Source organism: Ovis aries, chromosome 19 (genome assembly GCF_016772045.2).
Source record: "Ovis aries strain OAR_USU_Benz2616 breed Rambouillet chromosome 19, ARS-UI_Ramb_v3.0, whole genome shotgun sequence".
Classification (NCBI taxonomy): domain Eukaryota; kingdom Metazoa; phylum Chordata; class Mammalia; order Artiodactyla; family Bovidae; genus Ovis; species Ovis aries.
In genome coordinates this window covers 14992396-15013422 of record NC_056072.1, presented here as the reverse complement: position 1 = coordinate 15013422, position 21027 = coordinate 14992396, and the positions used below count along the sequence as shown (strand labels likewise).

Genomic DNA, 21027 nt, shown 5'->3' with positions numbered 1-21027 from the left:
TAATTTCTGGCACAGCAGGGACCTCAGCTGGCCCTGTGGTTTCCTTCTCTCTCCAGGGTCCAAGTGAGACCAGCACCATCCCTTTATTTCTCCCCTCTCTCATTCTCTCTCTCCTCCACCTCAACTCTCTTTTTTGAATTATGCAACCAACTTGAATCCTTCTTGATTCAAGGATAAATTTTTAACTACCAGCTCTCCGGGAATAAGGAGGAGTCCTGATTTGAAGAATTCTCTGATTCCCAAGGTATAAATACTCCTGCCTGCATGCGTGCTAAGTCGCTTCAGTCGTGTCTGACTCTGTGCGACCCTATGGACTGCAGCCCGCCAGGCTCCTCTATCCACGGGACTCTCCGGGAGAGAATAGTGGAACGGGTTGCCAGCCTTCCTCCAGGGGTCTTCCCAGCTCAGGGACTGGCGTGTCTCTTGTGACTCCTGCATGGGCAAGCAGGCTCTTTACCAGTAGCACCACCTGGGAAGCCCCATAAATACTCCTACCCTTGCCTGTTTCAACCTGCCAGCAGGCACGAATGTGGAGTCAGCAAGAGACATGACATGCAGTAGCTCAGCACTAAACAGTATTTACTGCTGCTGCTGCTGCTAAGTCACTTTAGTCGTGTCCGACTCTTTGCGACCCCGTAGATGGCAGCCCATCAGGCTCTGCCGTCCCTGGGATTCTACAGGCAAGAAAACTGGAGCAGGTTGCCATTTCCTTCTCCAATGCATAAAAGTGAAAAGTGAAAGTGAAGTCGCTCAGTCGTGTCCGACACTTAGCGACCCCACGGACTGCAGCCTACCAGGCTCCTCTGTCCATGGGATTCTCCAGGCAAGAGTACTGGAATGGGTGCCATTGCCTTCTCCGACAGTATTTACTAGGTAGATGAAGAAAACCTCAAGAGCTCAGATAATAGTAAAATGCAAAATAATTGTGAAGTAATGAGATCAGAGTATTGATTACCTTTGTTTCTAATATAACTTATTATATTGTTAGTTTACATAATTTCAATAATGCCTGTGTTTCACAACCGGGTCATACAATTCCTGAAATTCAAGAATGAGCCTATATGAGCTGGTTTTCAGCACACCAATGGATGAATGAACACAAGGCAGGAAAATAACAAAAAAAGGGTGCTGGGTGATCAAAAGACAAGGACTAAAATAAAAAGTTAAGCGTTAAAAAAAAATGGTAAAAAAGCAAACAAACAAACGAAAGTAAAAGACAAGGATTAGGGGGAGAGTCACCATCCACCCTCAGGCAGGCCATTCCAACGTCTCAGTTCACCTAGAGTACTCGTTTCCGCGGCGCCCCGCCCCACCCCTCCAGGCCCCGCCTACCTGCAGCAGGAAGTCAAAGAGGGCCAGGCGTGCCCACTCAGCGTGGTGGATGCCCAGGCATGGGGCATGGCTGGGTCGGCCACAGCCACGTGCCAGCAGGGCCTGGTACTGCAGCCAGCCCAAAGCCAGAGAGTTCTGGTCGTCCTCGGGGTCACCCAGGTGCTGCACGTCAGGCGCCCACCAGATGACGGGCCGGGCGCTGCCATCCGTGTAGCGGTAGGGCAGCAGCGGGCTGTGGAAACGCCTGGCCACCGCAGGCAGGCTCCGGCGCAACCCCAGCACGCGGTCTACGTGGAAGGACAGGACCTCGGACAGGTCCCTGGGCCTCTTGATCAAGCCACAGAGCCCCTGGGAGCAGAGCTGACTGAGCCCAGGAGCTGCATCCTGAAGGGCCCCCTCGCTGGAGAAACCGACTAGCAGCACCTGCCCGTGGCCAGGCACCCGGGCTTTGCCCACCACCTCCCCCTGGGTCAGAAGCTGGAGGGTCTGCACATCCTGCTCTGTGAGCCACGGGGGGACCTGCTTGCTGGTCCTGAAGCCACTCGACAGCCCAGGGATCTCAGTGTCACACCAGACAGACCCTTGCAGCTCCCTAACAGAGCCAGGCCACCAATGAGCCCCTTTGGTGGGGGCAGGACCCCCCACTTGTTGGCTACCAGTCCAGGCTCTGTTCCCCACTCCTGGCAGACCCCCGCCTTCTGGAGGAGGCTGGAGGATCAGTCCAGCAGTAGCTCTCCGAGGCTGTAAGGCTGACATGTCATGCCCTGCGAGGGGGCCACCTGGGGTGCTTGTCTCACTGAGTGCCTCCGGGAGGGGACCATGGTGCCAGGGTGGGTCCAGGTCTTTGGCTCCTGGACCCCTGATCGCCTCCCCCTGCAGGAGCACAAGACGCCGGGTACTGAGTCTCAGGTCTTCTGGAGATGCCAAAGTAATGTCATTCCTAATCCTCCCTGGATGGCTGCTCTCCTTCCCTGGGGACCGTCTTCTGCTGTCCACGTGCCCTCTGTGGCCTTGCTCCTCAGCACACACCAGGATGGAGCTCCTGGGCAAGGCCCAGCTTCTCCTCAACCTTCTTGCCCTCTGCCTCCAGCTGGAGCTCAGAGCCTGCCGACTCTGGGGGGCAGGGGCATCAGCAACCCCCTGGGGCTCCATGGGGCCAGGATCTGGGCCAGCGGCTGGGTGCTGTGTGGGCAAGCGGGTGACAGTCACCACAGACAGAGTCATTAAGAGGCAGAATGCCATCGCCAACCGCCTCTTGCCACGCAGCTTTCTCCAGAGCCAAGATGCCTGGGGGTGGGGGTAGAAAAAAAAAAAGCTTAGGACCTTGAAAACATCAGCCCTGACCCACAAAATAACGGGACAGTGAATGAATGAACGTCTTGGGTGAACAAGGAGGGAAAAGAGTGAAGCCTGGGCTGGGGGGTGGGGGGGCGTGACACCCAGCTGTCCTCAAGACAGGAGCAGGCAGCCGTGCTCCTGCTTCAGCGCTCAGCCTGCTCTCTCTCAGGACAGCCCTGCAGGGGAGACCAGGCTTCTCCTCTCTGAGTAAACTGCTGTTATGACTCAGATTTCCGAACATGCTAAGAGCCTTTCGCCGTATGTTCCCCACACTGAGTGCTGGCCCCTTCTTCTCGCCTCCACATTAAGCCCCTCTGTGGACCTGCAGTGTCTCCCACAAACATGCCCTTCCCTTTCTGGGGCACACAGCCACCAGGCCGCAGATGGGCTTGCCTGGCCTCCCTGGCAGCCAAGTGTGACCCTGGGACTAAGTCCTTGCCCAGGGCCTGAAGCAGTCACTTTTATTCGCCCCATCTGTTCAAAGGGAGGTTGGCTGCCTCAGCTCGCCTCTCTGGGCCCACGTGTGGCCAAGTCAGCTCCGGATGGTTGGCAAAGGACATATCCTGGGGCAGTAGTTTTTCAACACGTGGTCTCACGACCAGCAGCGTCAGTACCACCTGGAAACTTGTTTTCCAGGTGATTCTGATTCGTGGTCACCAAGGCGCCACGAGAAGGAAGGAGCTTGGGAGCTTGCGTGAGCCCATGGGCACTGAACTGGCAAGGGTTGTTCAAGTCACTGTGCTTTTGGGGGCCCTGCAACTGTGAGCCTGCAGCACCACCTCCATCCACACACACTCCAGCAGTCCAGGCACCCTGACCCTGGACCAGAGCTGATGGGGCCACCCAGGCCCCTGACCTACACGAGGCCAAATAGCCCCTCAGCCCCTACCCTGCCCCTGGGAACCAGAGCTTCTGACAGGTCAGCAAGGTTGGCTTTGTTCTGCTCATGAACTTGAGGTCAGGGGCACATGGCAGACCAGCTACTGATGACCGCAGTGACCATGTCTACTGAGAGTGAGTCTGCAGGGAGAGAGAACAAACAGCCCCAAACCAGACACCAGATGGGAGGGAGCCCCTGCCCAGCCACCGGAAGTTTCTGGTTCCGGTTCCGAGCCTGGCCCAGCTCTGCGTTCTTCTCTCACCGGGTGGATTTAGCCCAGTTCCATTACTTGAGATGCCGTACGTGTTTAGTCTTTGTTCTGCTGTGGTTTTTCATGGTATGTTTTCTGTATTGAAAATTTTTGAAGTCTTTCACAATGCTTTCAGTTACCTTTACTTTTTTCATGGTGCGCATTTCTTATCACATTTAGGAAATTTTTATTTGAATTCTAGTAATTGGACCCTTCATGACTATACGCCCTTAAATGCCCAGTTCTTTAAACACCAGCTCTTAAATCCTAGAAAGAACAGTCATAAAATTAGCATATTTCCTCTTCCCACCCCCTACCCTTCGATCGCTGTTCAGTTTTAATCACTGTGCTGTGGGCTCAGTCCCTCAGGCATGCCTGACTCTTGGCAACCCCGAGGACTGTGGCCCGCCAGGCTCCTCTGTGCATGGGATTCTTCAGGCAAGAATACTGGAGTGCGTTGCCATGCCCTCCAGCAGGGGATCTTCCCCACTCAGGGACTGAACCCAGGTCTCCAGTATTGCAGGCAGATTTTTTACTGTCTGAGCCACCAGGAAAACCCCTTAATCATTAGTATTATCTTTTTAAATGTTTGCCTTTGTACAATTAAAAATACTTACATTTCTACTCTATTTTGTCAGCTTTAAATGACAGTCTTTGGCCCCCAGTCATTACTCATGAATAGCATGCTGATTCTTTCTCCCACCTTTTCCTTCATTCACCTTCCAAAGTTTTATATTTGGGTTATTTCTGTATTGTTAGGATATAAAACATGTCCCTTCTACTGTATTACTCCAATATTCATATTTGTTTGGTCTTCGTTCTTCAGTTAGGTATATTCTTTGCATACTCCTGTCCCCTTTGCCCTAGGTTTTCATTATTTCTTGGTTGATTGAAGTTAAAACTCCATAATTTTCTCAAGAAGTACTCATGGGAACAATAGTCTCTGGGTTCTTGCATGTTCAAAACTATTTTTCTATTGCATTCGTACCTGAAAGAAAGTTTGGCAAGATATAAAATACTGCTCACAATTACCTTCTTGGAATAGCTTGTAGGTCCTGCTCTACAGTTTTCTAACATCAGATGATGCTGTGGAGAAATCTAAGATTAGACTGGCTCCCTGCCTAGGAGCCCTAAGAATTTTTTCTTTTTCTTCCTTTTTCCCCCCATTGTTTCCCCACCTTTACCAAGGTATAACTGATCAAATAAAAACAACAACTGTGTATATTTAAATTATTGAACATGACGATTTGATACATGCATATACTGTGAAATGTTCACCATAGTTGTTAGTTAACAAATCCATTCCTTCACACAGACCTGTTCCTGTGTGTAGTAAGAACACTTAAGATCTACTGGTTTTGCAAATTTCAAGTAAACGATAACGTATTACTAAGTACAGTCACCATGTTGTACATTAGATCCTCAGAACTTATTTTACAGCTGAAAGTCTTTTTTTTTTTTAAGATTCTACATACAAGTGATACTACACAGGATTTGTCTTTCTCTGTCTGGATTCTCTCACTTAGCTTAATGTCCTCCGGGTTTATCCATGTTTGTTGCAAATGGCAGGGTCTCCTTCTTTCTTTAGTGGCTGAGTAATATTGCGACGTATGCATGCGCGCGTTTTCTGGATTCATTCACCCACTGAGAGATGCGTAGGTCATTTCCACGTCTTGGCGACTGTGAATCACGCTGCAGTGAACGTGGCGGTGCTGGTGTCTCCTCCAGGTATGATTTCTCTCCCTTCAGATATATCCTCAGCAGGGCTCCTCCAATTCTGGAGATCCCCCTATTTGGGGCTCCAGGGGCCTCCTCTCTATGGAAGGTGCTTCTGTGCCCTGTGTTATGTTCCCCTGGACCCCCGGCTGATGCCAGCTGCCCTCACAGTGGACAGTCCCCCTGCACACTGCCAGCTTCCCACCTCAAGCCCCAGAGTCATTCCCTGCTTTCTTGCCCACTATCAGGGAGGCACAGAGAAAATTAACGCCTTTGGGGACAACCCTCAACCAACAGGGAACAAAAGTCAGTGGGTAGGGCTTCCCTGGTGGCTCAGTGATAAAGAATCCGCCTGCCACTGCAGGAGACTGGTTCGATCCCTGGTCCGGGAAGATCCCACATGCCGTGGAGCAGCTAAGCCCACGTACCGCAACTATTAAGCCTTGGGCTCTAGAGCCGGGGAACCACAATTACTGAAGCCCGGGCACCCTAGAGCCCGTGCTCCTCAACAAGAGAAGCCACCTCAACGAGAAGTCCACGCACCGCAGCTAGAGAAAGCTCATGCAGCAGCAAAGAGCCAGCATGGCCAAAAATAAATAGATGTTTTTAATGCTATAAAAACAAATTAGGGGGTAAACACCTAATTTGTCCCACCTGTTCAGAGGGACAATTCTGAGTGGCATTCTGTACGTTGCCACAGGATATGCCCGAGGGATTGAGCTTCTATTCTATAAAACAGATGGTCCTTGTCTCCCTCTAAGATGCCTTTCTTTAGAGGATGATCCTTTTGAAATGAGAGTCTAATTTGTTGTCCTTATTTATTACATATGTTTTAATATGGCTTTTATTACTACTTAAAGAACACACGTATGTGTAATACACTTCCCAGGGGGCCCACTGGTAAAGAATCCACCTGCCAATGCTGGAGCTGCAGGAGAGGTGGGTTAGATCCCTGGGTTGGGAAGATTCCCTGGAGGAGGAAACGGCAACCCAACTCCAGTATTCTGGCCTGGAAAATTCCAGGGACAGCAGAGCCTGGGGGGTCGCAAAAGATTTGGACACGACTGAAGTGACTGAACACACACGTGTAACACATGCACAGGGAAGCACTGCGAAAAACTCAAATAATGCAGCTGGTCCTCCATAATCATGGGCTCCACGTCCCCAGATTCAACCAAGTGCAGGTACCATTACTGATGTTAACTGTTCAGTTGAATATGAGTTATTCTCTCCTTTAATCCTTAAAACAACGTAGGGAAACGGGAATGACTCAATTCCTATTTTACAAAGGAGAAAACTGGAAAGTCCAGAGTGCTCACTTGCCCAGAATCACAGGCTGGCCAGAACAACAGCATTTTTAATTAAAAGTAGGAGTGGCCATGGACAAAACCCATGTTTGGGTTTCTTTTTCTCCCCTCTGAAAAGAAAAAAATAGGTTTTCAAGTTGGATTCATAGTCTAGATTCTCAAAGTTCTGGATGCCACTAGGGAAACATAAATCATCTTTTAAAAATGTTTCAAGAAGACAGGCTGTTTTGATCCTTCTCTCGGCCTCACTTGGCCTTGGACAACCTGGGGAAAGCTGGCAATTGTGCAGTTGTGCGGAGAGAAAGGTTCAAAATGACCATGAGCAGATGTCCCTGCAGGGCCACCCAAGTAAAGCTTTGGGGAAAAAAATACTTGCTTTGATTGAACTGTAAAAACATCCTCTAAGGAGAAATATTCAGCTGAATAATACAGAGCACATCAGAGAAAGGAGTAAAGGGAATGATGCCTCATGTCCTAGAAAGTTAGCTGGTGGAACCTAACCTAACCGCCCCCACTGCTGCACACGTGCCAGTGGAACCTGCCCCCCGCCATCTAACACATGATGGGAGACGCGCTCGCGATGCTGGCGGCAGGAGGGAAAGAAGATGGTTCTACTGTTGTTCTGCGTCGCCTTCCTGCTCAAATCCCACCTTCCCACCCTTTCACCAAGACTCCCCCTTGATTCCTCAGAGAAGATGCCCTCTTCCCCAGCAGCCCCACCCATTCACAGCTGCAGAGGAAGAGGGGTGGATAAAGAGGGGAGCCAGAAAAGCCTTGGGGAAGACACATTCGAGTTCTAGATCAGCTTGTGGCCCTTCTGGACTGTGTTACGATGGGTAAGATACACAACCACTCTGCCCTATTTCCTCCGTTATAAAATGGGGGAGAATGAGATAATCCTGCCTTACAAAGATAGACATGAGGAAAATGAATGAGGACCACTACATGGTTTGGTGCATTTACATGATGGAATCAGGGTTTCTGTCCCCGCTTTCTGAACTCCCTCTGTTTTTCAGGGATCTGAAAAATACCCAGCACCACTCCATGGAGTGCACCACCAAACTGCATGGAGCCACCACCAAACTCCCATCATCGCCTCCCTGCAGCGGTGAGACGGCTCTTCAGCATGAAGTGAAAGACGGAATCATAGATGGAATCGCTTGTTCCCTGTCCTTCCTCCTCATCCTGCCGCGGCTTCTCTGAAGGTGGGACACACCTCCCCACTGTCTTTGACCTTGGTCGTGTGACTTGCTTCTGCCAGTGGAATGCAAGTGGACAAAACACAGGCCGCGTCCTGCTGGTGGCGTTACCTGTGCTTGTGTGGCGCTAGCCACCTGGCAGACTCGTGCGCCACCGTGACAGGAGCGTGTCCCAGGCGAAGCACCAAGTAGGCCTGAACCCAGGGCCCAGCCTGGCCCCAGCCCAGCCACACCCACTGGGCCTGGTGAACCCCCAGCCCTGGAACCAAGATAAGGCTGCATACCGTGGGAGCCATCGCGACTGTGGGCTGTTTGCAATGCAGTGTGATCACAGCGAACCCTAACTCGTTCAGATCCTTGGGTGACTTCTTTGGGGCTCAGTGTGTGCCCTTGGTCAGAAAGCAGTAAAGTGGTTTAGTAATCAAGCACGGCGCCCTCCCCTTGACTAGTAAGGGCGTAGTGGTGTCACTACAGAGGAAAGGCTAGCTCTGACGATGACGGTGCAGCCTGGTCACAGACACGTCCCATGACCAGTTTCCCCCCATGACATGGCCTGGAGGACCCCTTCAGTCAAATGAAAACTGGAGAGCCTTTTGAGAAGAACTTTTGGGAAAAATTCCAACATACGCTGGTAGCCTTTGCACAGACACAGTTTAAGAAACCAGAAATATTTGGGGAAAAGGACTCAATTACAGTTTGTACTGAAACCACCAGCGGGAGACTCTTTCTCATTTCTAAAGGGCCACAGGGAAAGAAATGCCCTTCTACTTTGGGAAAACTCATCAGGACTTGGCCTCACTTTGGGGCCCTACTTATCCTGTCCCCAGACCACCTCCCAGAATGTCCTGCTGTGAACCCTGACACCCCAGGGCTGTCACAGGAACCGGCTGGCAGGGATGGAGGCAGAGCCATCTTTTCTCAACTCCCAGAGGTCAAAAAACGATGACAACCCGGTCCTGTGCTGAACTGCCGTGGTGGATGGCATAACATGCAGGGCAGGGCCAGTGGGGAGGGTATAGAGACCGCATGGTCCTCTCCCCCTCACAGCAGACAGAATCGCAAAGCACTTGTACAGTGCTTCTCGGCGGAGGTGTCCTGGGTGGGAGAAGGGGTGGAGAGAAGCCACGTGATGTACGTGTATGCGGGGAGGGGACGGATAAAAATCAAAGTTGGCTCTGGTTTAGTCTCCACCAAAGGCGTGTCAGCCCCCTCAGTCGTGTCCCCCAACATCTCCCCTCTACGACACAACCCCCCTGGCTGATCGCTGGTTCACCACGACTCAGACTCTGGCTGAGACTGGCAGATATTTTGCAATGTGGAATTTCTGTTTCATTTTTTTAAAGATCAGCCAAATGATTTTCATAACAAAACCATGGCCGGGGTGAGAGGGAATACATAAGCATATTTTCAGAGGGCTGGATTAAAACCACATGTTGATGCTGTGAGTAACACCGCGGGCTGGACCTGCTCAAATTCTGCTTCCCTTGGCTGAACTCAGAATCTAACCCCAGGAAGGGAGAGCTGGGCAGGCACAAGACTCTGGGGGCAAAGGCGGCAGGCAGGGCTCACTGGACCCTCCAGCCACACAGAGCCCCTCTCCCAGGGGATCTCTGGGCCGTGGAGGCTGGAAGCATTTGTTCCACTGTGGGCAGAACCCCAGGCTGCCTAGCTCCTAAGCCACCACCCCGCCAGGCCCCTTGCTCAGCTCCTTTGCAAGCTGTGATTTTCCCTCCACATCAGCATCTTCAAGATAAGAAAGGACTTCTGCCCCTGTAATTTCTGGCCCGGCCAGTCTCCAGGAGGGGGGAAACCCAAAGGAATGATAACTAACATTTATTCAGTGTTCACTGTGAGTCCCAACTATTTGGAGAACTTTACTTCTACTAACTCATTTAATCTGTATGCCAGACTTATGAGGTAGATATGAGAATTATTATCCCATTTTACAGTGAAGAAAACAAGGCACAGAGAATTGAGGGGACCCAGTGCTCACAGACCGGAGAAAGCAATGGCACCCCACTCCAGTACTCTTGCCTGGAAAATCCCATGGACAGAGGAGCCTGGTAGGCTGCAGTCCATGGGGTCGCTGAGAGTTAGGCACGACTGAAGCAACTTAGCATCATCAGCAGCAGCAATGCTCACAGACAGAAGCACCATGAGGTGAACCCAGGCTGACTGGCTCCAGAGCCAGTGACCTAGTAGCCGGGTCACCCTGGAGGGGGGCTGCCAGCCACAGCCCCTGCCCCAGCCCTGATTCCAGGACCACACAGGGCCCCAACGGGCAGGCCCTGCTCTCAAAGGCTTAGCTCTTTAGGACTGGTCAGCTCAAGTGTAAAATGAGGCGTGAGTGAGGTCAATGCTAGGTGGCAGCCTTTTTGCACTGGTTAAATTGAGGGAAAATAAAGTGCTTTCAGGCTATATTTATTTTTCTTTCAAAATGAAAATAACTTTGTTGTGTCTCATGTCCTACTTTAATAAATAGAAGAATATCAGTTAGAAAATGCCACCATTTGACCCACTCCAATCTGGGCATATTTGAGAGGTAACATCAGAAGCGGGTTTCTAATAATCTGTTATCCTCAAATTAGGTCTAGGGCTTGATCTCAGAACCATGCAGGTGGTTCTCTTGCCCCTTCCGAAAGAAGATGGTGCCAGAGTGCCTTTCAGCTCAAGCATTCTGAAGACTGTAGCCAGGAAATTGGACATATCTGACTTGAGAAGTGAATATAGCAGACCTTATTAACAACAGCCACTCACCAAGCATAGACCATGTACCAGGCACACTCAAAATCTCACAAAGTATGTACTAACATGATGAATTTGAAACTGCAGGAGTTAACATTTACAGACTTCCTGACTTCAGACTATACTACAAAGCTACAGTAATCAAAACAGTATGATACCAGCACAAAAACAGAAACACAGATCTATGGAACCGGACAGTAATCCCAGAAATTATCCCACACATCTGTGGTCAATTAATCTATGACAAAGGAGGCAAGAGTATGTGATGGAGAAAAGACAGTCTCTTCAATAAGCGGTGCTGGGAAAACCAGACAGTCACATGGAAAAGAATGAAATTAGAACATCTAACACCATACACAAAAATGAACTCAAAATCGATTAAAGACCTACACATAAGACCAGATACTATAAAACTCTTAGAGGAAAACACAGACTGGACACTCTTTGACACAAATTGCAGCAATACCTTTTTTGGGTCCATCTCTTACAGTAATGGAAATAAAAACAAAAATAAACAAATGGGACCTAATTAAGCTTAAAAGCTTTGCATAGCAAAGGAAACCATAAATAAAATGAAAAGACAACCGACAGAATGGGAGAAAAAATTAACATATGGCACAACTGACAAGGGATTAATCTTCAAAATATACAAACATCTCCTATAGCTCAATATCAAAAATAAAAAATAAGCACAACATCTAAACAGACATTTCTCCAAAGAGGACATGTGCTGTGCTAAGTTGCTTCAGTTGTGTCCAACTCTAAGTGATGCTATGGACTGTAGCCTTCCAGGCTCTTGTGTCCATGGAATTCTCCAGGTAGGAATACTGGAGTGGGTTGCTGTGCTCTCCGCCACACACACTCCACCACATCACTCATCTCACACTTGTTTAGTGTTTTTCACTACATGGCGAGAAGGATGCTGTTTCTAGACGTTCTCACAACCCTGGAAAGGAAGGAGGAATTCTCACCATGCCCATTTTACAGATGAACAAATTGAGGTTTGGAAAGACTTAGTCATTTGCGCCAGGTGGCACACCAACTAATAAAAGATCTGGGATTCCAACTCTTTAAGAATCCCAAACGCTTTCCCAGCACACAGGAGCCAGGCCTGGGAATATGGGGACATAGGACGGAAGGATCAGCTAAGGCCCTCGGTGCTTATCCAAAAGCATTCCTGATGCTCCCAGAAGACATGGGGAAGCCAGTTCCAGGAAAAGGCTTTAGAAGGCCCGAGGAATTTCTGGATGTGTCTCTTCGTTACATGAGCTGGGAACCTGATCCCAGGTGAGACACAGGAGATGACGGGCTGCCTTCTCCCTCGGTGAGTACTTAGCAAAGAAAGGCAGAGTCCTGAAGGACACCCTGGAGGAGCTGGACTCTCTTGGTCCAAACACCGGCTCCACCACTAATGAGTGTGTTACACAAAGTCAGTTTCCTCACCTGAAAAATGGGTATGACAATGGTACTGATCCCAAAGAGTTGTGGTGAATTTTAATAAAGGGCTAAAACCAGGGCATTGCATGTATTTTGATAGCAATTACTCAGTGCTATTATTTAACCCCAGGATTATTAAATCCCCGCAGCACTTTGCATCTCCAGCACCTTCTTTAGGTTACTATCCTTCACCTTACTCGCTCCATCTGTGCACAGCGGTAATGGTTGGGTCATAGCACTCTGAGGACTGGTAACTCACAGCTGGTTGAGAGGAAGGAGCGTGAGGAGGTCTCGGGAACTGATGCCTCCTTGGAGCCACCACTTGCTCAAGTGGCCAAAGAGCAGTCTCCAGCTCCAGTTCTGCGGGCCCAGTGTGACTTCTGCACATCGGCCATGGAGCCCTGGAGACAGTTAAACACTACTGGAGAGATGCTTGCCATGAGCAGAGGAGGGCTCAGCCATAAAATGCCTTGAAGACTGGTCCTCAGAAGGGCTATGACAAAGCTGCCCTTGGAATCAGGCTTCTCAGCTAAAGAATCTGCTTGTAATGCAGGAGACATGGGTTTGACCTCTGGGTCAGGAAGATCCCCTGGAGGAGGGCATGGCAGCTCACTCCAGTATTCTTACCTGGGAAATCCCATGGACAGAGGAGCCTTGTGGGCTATAGCTCCATGGGGTCACAAAAGAGTGATACATGCCTTAGCAACTAAACAACAACAAACCCTTGGACTCTGAAATAGAAAAATTCAAACTTTAATTTTGCCTTTAGCAAGTTTATCAGATGGGCAGTCTGTGGGTTGAATAAAAAATAAAAGATCCTTGCTATGGCAGGTGTCATGGGACATTTCCAGACAACCATGGGGCGTAAGTCCATCCCAGCAGGTGGCCTGGAGCTCTAGAGGATGAGGGAGGAGCTGGGCAGCCAAGCCTGCGGCAGGTATGGACCCGTCTTGGAGGCATGGAGGCCCTCCCTCCAGGAAGCTCCATGACGTCGTCTGTAGCCAACATGATGGAGCACCTCCTGTGCCCGGTCCATGCCAGCTATTTGACCCATGACAGCTCGTCTACTCCCAGCAACCTCCCTGTAGGGAAGGCATCACTGTTCATGCCAGGCATCGAGGAAACTGAGGCCCAGGGAATTCAGGTCACGTCCTTACAGCTTCATAGCTAAGTGGCAGAGGTGGGATTCAAACCTGGGTCCAGCTGACTACATCAGTGTATGAACCAGACTTCTGTCCCTGCTACTACAGAAGCCTCAGAGAACAAGAGTTGTTTCCGTCTTCACCACCATTCTCCAAGCAAGAACATAAACCTGGAAAGTTGGCCTTTTCCTGCCCAAGACAGAATAAAAAGTCTCTGCTTTCAAAGCCAAGGCTTTCAGAGGTGAGTTAAGCTGGGCTTTCTGTCCGATGTTGGGTAACTGAAGTGGAGGCTGGCTTGGAGTCAAACAATTCAATTTAGAAAAGCAAAGCTGTTGTTCATCTAGACATGGTGGATGAAACACCGGCCATTCCTCTCCACCCTTCTGAAACCTTACAAAAAAACAACAGCAGGTCAGGAAGCAACAGAACTGGACATGGAACAACAGACTGGTTCCAAATAGGAAAAGGAGTACGTCAAGGCTGTATACTGTCACTCTGCTTATTTAACTTATATCCAGAGTACATCATGAGAAATGCAGGACTGGAAGAAACACAAGCTGGAATCAAGATTGCCGGGAAAAATATCAATAACCTCAGATATGCAGATGACACCACCCTTATGGCAGAAAGTGAAGAGGAACTAAAAGCCTCCTGATGAAAGTGAAAGAGGAGAGTGAAAAAGTTGGCTTAAAGCTCAACATTCAGAAAATGAAGATCATGGCATCCAGTCCCATCACTTCATGGCAAATAGATGAAGAAAGAGTGGAAACAGTGTCAGACTTTATTTTTGGGGGCTCCAAAATCACTGCAGATGGTGATTGCAGCCATGAAATTAAAAGACGCTTACTCCTTGGAAGGAAAGTTATGACCAACCTAGATAGCATATTCAAAAGCAGAGACATTACTTTGCCGACTAAGGTCTGTCTAGTCAAGGCTATGGTTTTTCCAGTAGTCACGTATGGATGTGAGAGCTGGACTGTGAAGAAGGCTGAGCGCCAAAGAATTGATGCTTTTGAACTGTGGTGTTGGAGAAGACTCTTGAGAGTCCCTTGGACTGCAAGGAGATCCAACCAGTCCATTCTGAAGGAGATCAGCCCTGGGATTTCTTTGGAAGGAATGATGCTAAAGCTGAAACTCCAGTACTTTGGCCACCTCATGCGAAGAGTTGACTCATTGGAAAAGACTCTGATGCTGGGAGGGATTGGAGCAGGAGGAGAAGGGGACGACCGAGGATGAGATGGCTGGATGGCATCACGGACTCAATGGACATGAATCTGAGTGAACTCTGGGAGTTGGTGATGGACAGGGAGGCCTGGCGTGCTGCGATTCATGGGGTTGCAAAGAGTTAGACACGACTGAGCGACTGAACTGAACTGAAAAAGCTCTTATCTTCAAGGAACAAACTGATAAGGATAAAGAGAACTGGACAGGAGGCACTGATTAGGTAAAATTCAGGAAGTTAGAACACAGGTGAGTGAGTGGCAAAGGCCTTACCCAAGTAGCCAAGAAAATGGCTGAAAGCAGGACTCCTATTGTAGTGAACTCAGTAGTTTGCAATTCCCTCCCCGCCCAGACACAGACATTCATCTGCATTTGGATGGATCCACCCTGCGGATGGCCTGGCCTTTCCCTGAGGTCCTGGAGACAGCTTGTGGCTGCAGACAATAAAAGTGGAAGCTTCCACAGCAGGGGCTACTTGAGGCTCTCTAAGCCACCAACAGGTACATCCTAACCTCAGGTGCTCTGTCGCTCACGGGCCCCTCCCCCAGGCTCCAAGACTAGTAGGCGCGTGGTACCCAGGAGTACACAACCTGGAAATACAGGGCAAACTCAGGTCTTCCCTGGTGGCTCAGATGGTAAAGCGTCTGTCTACGACGTAGGAGACCTGAGTTCGATCCCTGGGTTGGGAAGATCCCTTGGAGAAGGAAATGGCAATCCACTCCAGTACTATTGCCTGGAAAATCCCATGGACAGAGGAGCCTGGTAGGCTACACAGGCCATGGGGTCGCAAAGAGTCGGACACGACTGAGCGACTTCACTTTCACGTTCAGGTCAAGTGGAGCCAATTTTGATCTCTGGGAGACTGAATCCAGTGCGTAAAATCAAGCGGTCCTGAATTCAGTTTGTGCAGCGCCTTGGTAGGTCTATAAGATCCTGCAATTAACTGCACTTAGCAGCACTTGCGCTTCCCTGGTGGCTCAGACGGTAAAGAGTCTGCCTGCAATGCAGGAGACCTGGGTTGAATCCTTGGGTCGGAAAGATCCCCTGGAGAAGGAAATGGCAACCCACTCCAGTACTTTTGCCTGGAGAATTCCGTGGACAGAGGAGCCTGGCGGGTAACAGTCCATGCGCTTGCAAAGAGTTGGACACAACTGAGGAACTTTCACTTCACTAGCAGCAGCCAGCTTAATCAGTAATGGATCCTCACAGCATTCCTCCCTTCTTCACTGCGTGTTCACTGAGATGGCACTCATCTCCAATGAAACAGCAGCACGAAAGCCTTCTGCCTCAGGCTCAGCTACTGGGAAACCAGGAGAAGACAAACCAAGACACGTCCCTGTGACATTTCAGAACATTGGGGGAAACACCCTACCAGTTCCCAGAGCAAAAGAAAAAAAAAAACAAAACAGGCTTTCTACAAGTAATCAAAAGTAATCAACAAATCAGAATGGCTCTGGTCTCATAACTGCAATATTGGAACACAATTGAGCAAATCCTTCAAAATCTGACAGAAAATTGTTTCTGGCTTAGAAATTCATATTCTGGTTTAGATTTATATATACATATATTCTGGTTTAGAATTTTATACCCAGTCATACTCATTGGAAAAGACCCTGATGCTGGGAACAGTTGAAGGCAAAAGGAGAAGAGGGTGGCAGAGGATGAGATGTTTGGACAGCATCACCAACTCAGAGGACATGAACTTGGGCAAACTCCGGGAGACCATGAGGGACAGGAAGGGCTCGAGTGCTGCAGTCCCTGGGGTTGCACAGAGTCTGACACAACTGAGCAAGTGAACAACCACCACCACCCAGTCACACTATCCATCGATTGCGAGGGTGAAATAAAAGCAGCTTTAGATGTGCAGTGTTCCGTAACGGTTTACTCCTCAGCAACTGTTCACTTGGACCAACGTGGCTGTCAACACAGACACAAAGTCACGCATAAAAACCAAACTGCAGTGGGGTTCTGACAAGGGAGTTAGATTCTGATGGAGCACATTAGGCAAAAATGAAGTCTAGATCAGCATTTCCTTTGAAAATTCCTTAAGAAAGAAATTTACACATCAATTTTTCTCCACCCTTAGAACAGAGGCTGAGTCTTTAGTCTCCAGCAAATGAAACCAAAGAGTTGGGAAATTCCCGTAGCACACTCAGCCTCTGAGACCATTGGTCTTTAGAATCACCTGGACCATCTCACAAGGGATTCTGGGAGAAGAGAGTCTGAGCACAGACCCACCTAGCTCCATTCGCATTTGGAAGAACTAGCGATAATTAACCTGGAGAAGGCAATGGCATCCCACTCCAGTACTGTTGCCTGGAAAATCCCATGGACGGAGGAGCCTGGTGGGCTGTAGTCCATGGGGTCACTAAAAGACACGACTGAGCAACTTCACTTTCACTTTTCACTTTCATGCATTGGAGAAGGAAATGGCAACCCACTGCAGTGTTCTTACCTGGAGAATCCCAGGGACAGGGAGCCTGGCAGGCTGCAGTCCATGGGGTCGCACAGAGCTGGTCATGATTGAAGCGACTTAGCAGCAGCAGTGATAATTAACCAGATTTCTGATCAGCAGAGCTTCCACCTTGTGTGCGTGTCCACGCACTCAGTCGTGTCCAACTCTGTGTGACCCCATGGACTGCAGCCCGCCACGCTCCTCTGTCTATGGGGTTCTCCAGGCAAGAACACTGCTAGTGGGCTGCCATTTCCTCCTCCAGGGGATCTTCCCAACCCAGGGATTGAACCTGCGTCTCTTACATCTGCTGCATTGGCAAGCTGGGTTCTTTACCGCTAGCGCCACCTGGGCAGCCCAGTTTCTGGAAATCAGAAGAATCCAAAAAGGAAAGGAGGGTGTGATGTGCGACCCTGTAAAAGGTCAGGGAGCTGCCTCAAGGGCAGCTGGGGGCCTCGAGGGGACATAGCCTCAGGTGGGAGAAGGGTGTCTGAGGAGAGGCGGCAGCCTGCAGGACAAGGCAAGGAAGTGAGCTGACCATCCAGCTGGCAGGAAGCCTCCCTAGCCCGCAGATTGCATCTCCAAAGCAAGCGTGGCTGCCCTCTCACTGGTCACAGAAGTTTTAAAGAGTAACATCGCCCCAGATGCCCCCAGTGACAGCCCTTTTGTTACAACCCCAGGGCCCCACCTGTCCCCACCTTTACGGTTACCTATGTCACCTCCCTAACTCCTCACTGAAACTCCTGGCAAAATCAGGTGTTCCTGGAAGTCAGGAGCCATGGCCCCCGACCCCACCTTGAATCCCAGCTCTCCTCTTTGGAAGGGATAAAGTCAACTGGTCCCTCCCCCATCAGCAGCTTTGTGTTCATGAACAAAGAAGCAAACGCCGCAGCTTGCTCTTCCGCACACTTGCTAACAGCTGTGTGAGCTGCTCAGCACAGACTCCTGTTTCCTAACACCCGTCTCCTTTTCCTCGGCTCTGACTGCCCAAGCCCTTTCCAGGCTGGCTGTGATCACACGCTGTTTGCATTGAGCTCCACCCAAAATGATCCCTTATTCTGGACCATAGTTCACCAGGTTCCACCAAGAGAAGCAGCCAGAAGGGCTACGTGCCTCTCTGCGTCCTGACGTGGAACTTCAGACGGTGCCTGCCCCAGGCAGGCAGGCTTTCTAGGCGAGCCCCCAGTGCCCTGTTAGAGTTCTGCCGCAGCGAAGATGTGGTGCCTGGTGTTCCGACACTGGAGCACCTGGGAAGTGTATCTGATGGACAGACCGGGGGAGGGGCGGGGGTGGGGAAAGGGAAGAGGAGCCAAGGAGAGGGCGTTCCTAGGCAGGGAAGTGTGGATCAACTCGTCTCTCTCACGGGACAGGTATCCGCTGGGTCTCTCACCAATGTATGATGGCGCCTCAGGGTCTGAAAGAATGTGATTTCCCCCGTGTGCAAGGAAGCATAAATTTTAGTTAGGGAGGTATGTCCAGGGCAAGACTTTAAAAGGCAAAACTAGCAAGGAGGAGGAATTAGTCTTTGATGGCCTTATGCCCCCATTCTACCTCCGATACATCTAAAATGAATTGTCTATAACCTCAGCCATCTGTTGGATGGTTATACAGCTCATCTCTTGGAACCAGCACTCTCAAATAAGGAGTGTAGGAAGGACAGTGTTTACAAAGTATTAATTCTTGCTTGCATTCCGCCCTCGCCCCGCCCCTCCCGCTCCCCACTGTAAGACCCTGAACTGTACTTATTCCTCTATCTGAGAATGATACAGAAGAATGTTACCAAAAAATGCCACAAAAGGATGCAAAAAGTTAAACCTTCCAACTTCTGACATGTGAAATAGAATGGAAATACAGGCACTTGTAGATGAGGCTACTGTCTCTGGGCCCGGAGCAAGGCAGCAGCTCACCAGGCTCACCTACCACCCACCCCTGGATGACACACAGGTTCAGAGCCAGGCTGCGAGGATGTTGATCCCAGCTCCACTGCATCCTGGCTATGTGAACTTAGGCCTCCACTTCCGCATCTGTCCCATGGCAATACGAATGGCACCCCTCTCAGAGGGTGGACCCTTCATTACCGTACTGCGCAGATATTCCTGAGCCAAGCCCTGCTCCAGGCAGGAGGGAAACATCAAGAGCAATGGTGACATTCTGGTGGGGAAAAGAATGTGACTTATCGTTTAAAAAAATAACATCGCTCCTAAGTACTGTGAGAGGTGTATGAGCTATTGTGTGAAAACAAGCAAAATAGAAGCTGAAATATAACTATGTTTACTCATAACTGATCATGGGGCTTCTCAGGTGGCCCTAGTGGTAAAGAACCTGCCTGCTAAGGCAGGAGACATAAGAGGTGTGGTTTCGATCCCTGGGTTGGGAAGATCCCCTGGACAAGGGCATGGCAATTGGCTCCAGTATTCTTGCCTGGAGAACCCCAGGGATCCTGACAGGCTCCTCTGTCCCTGGGGTCGCAAAGAGTCAGACACGACTGGAGCACCGGCACACACGCACAACTGATCGTGCTCTTCCAGCAGGACCCGCGGCGTCACCTCCATGGCAGGTTCCTAGCGCCTGCACTGAGAACACATGCCTGCCTGACCTGCTGCCGAGGGGCTAAACGACGCGTCCTTTATCCCTCCCTCCCTGCTGCTGGTTGCTCTGCTCCAATCTCTACGGTGATCGTATGTCGGGGCTTTTCCAGCCCCAGGAGCCTTCTCCACACCCATGACTGAATTACCATTTTGTTCCAGCTCACAAGAGCACTAGTGTGGAAACACCGCAGACCAGATGGAATTTTCAAGACCCTGTCATTTGTAGGAAATTTTCTCTGGCTGCCTTGGTATTAACGGCCATACAGTTTTGTTCTCAGGCCTGGGAGTGGGGATTGAGGCTGAAAAATGAAAGCAAGTTTCCCTCTGGGCCATTCTGTTCCAGCCTTCCAGAGATTTCTACTCTCTGGCTGCTCAGAGGCCAGGGACATGGCCCCAGAGAAGAGTGAGAGAAGGGGGCAGTTCTGTGTCCTACATACACACTTCCCTCCAATTCCAACCAAGCTCGTGGCAACAGGGGGCCTGAGCCAATTAGGGCCACTGAGGGGAAAATCCACCTGATTCTGCCTTAAATCCGTCCCAGCAGGTCGTATGGACTTCTCCAGAATCAGGCCTGGAGGAGAGTTCATAAACCGGGATCCTTGGGCTGAATCTGGCCTGCAGATGTGTTTCGTTTGGCCTAAGAGGTTTTAAATAAATTTGAGCCAATGTTCAAAACACCAGGGTATTTCCTATAAAATTCCAGATTTCCAGCCTCCTATGAAAAGGGAGAAGTTTGAGCGACAACCTGGGCCCACGTTCTCATACGGCTGGAGCGGAGGATGGCTCCCTCTCTCAGTGACAAGCTCTCTGCCGTCCACCGCAGGCTCCACGGTGCCCTGACATGTCTCCCACGAGAAGGAAGAACAGTTGCCTTTGGACTCTCACTCGCTTTGCTGTTTTTCCAAGAACATAAACACTTCCCTGAGCACAGCTCAGTACAACCAGAGAAAACAAAACCTAGATGGGCACTGTCTTCGTTACACCCAGCCCACTTCTTTCACTTATGCCACCAGCCTGGGCGCCATCGGCACTTCCGTTTATACTTCCTGGGCCAGATGGGCACTGTCCAATACGAGAGCCACGAACCACAGGTGGCTATTTCCATTTAAACTCATTAAAATTTAACACTTCCATTCCTGGGGTGCACTCACGCCGTTTCAAGTCCTCAGCAGTCACCCGGGGGTGGTGGCCACCGAAGGGGACGGCGCAGAGTAGGACATGCCCATCTTCTCAGAGAGTCATCCTGGACTGGGCTCTGGGGACACTTGCTGAGTTCTATGCTTGGGCCGCCCTGGGCGCTCTGGGGAGCTGCCACCTGGCAGAGGTTCACTACCTAACCAGGGAGAAAGCCATCGCCCAGGACGAGATGAGGGGAAGCACCCCTCAGTGTCACGGGGACCCTCTCAGAGCCAGAGAAGAG

General features: G+C 50.1%; 1 protein-coding gene across 4 annotated transcripts in view; it reads right to left on the bottom strand.

Annotated features, from left to right (window-relative positions):
* Nucleotides 1–21027, bottom strand: part of GASK1A (golgi associated kinase 1A) — a 90679-nt gene that overhangs the window by 15929 nt on the left and 53723 nt on the right. For all 4 annotated transcript variants that reach the window (XM_042235896.2, XM_060402118.1, XM_042235894.1 and 1 more), the window contains one exon: nt 1333–2619. In XM_042235896.2, coding sequence (XP_042091830.1) covers nt 1333–2574 — 1242 coding nt within the window. In that variant the 5' untranslated portion in view covers nt 2575–2619. The remainder of the gene's footprint in view (nt 1–1332; nt 2620–21027) is intronic.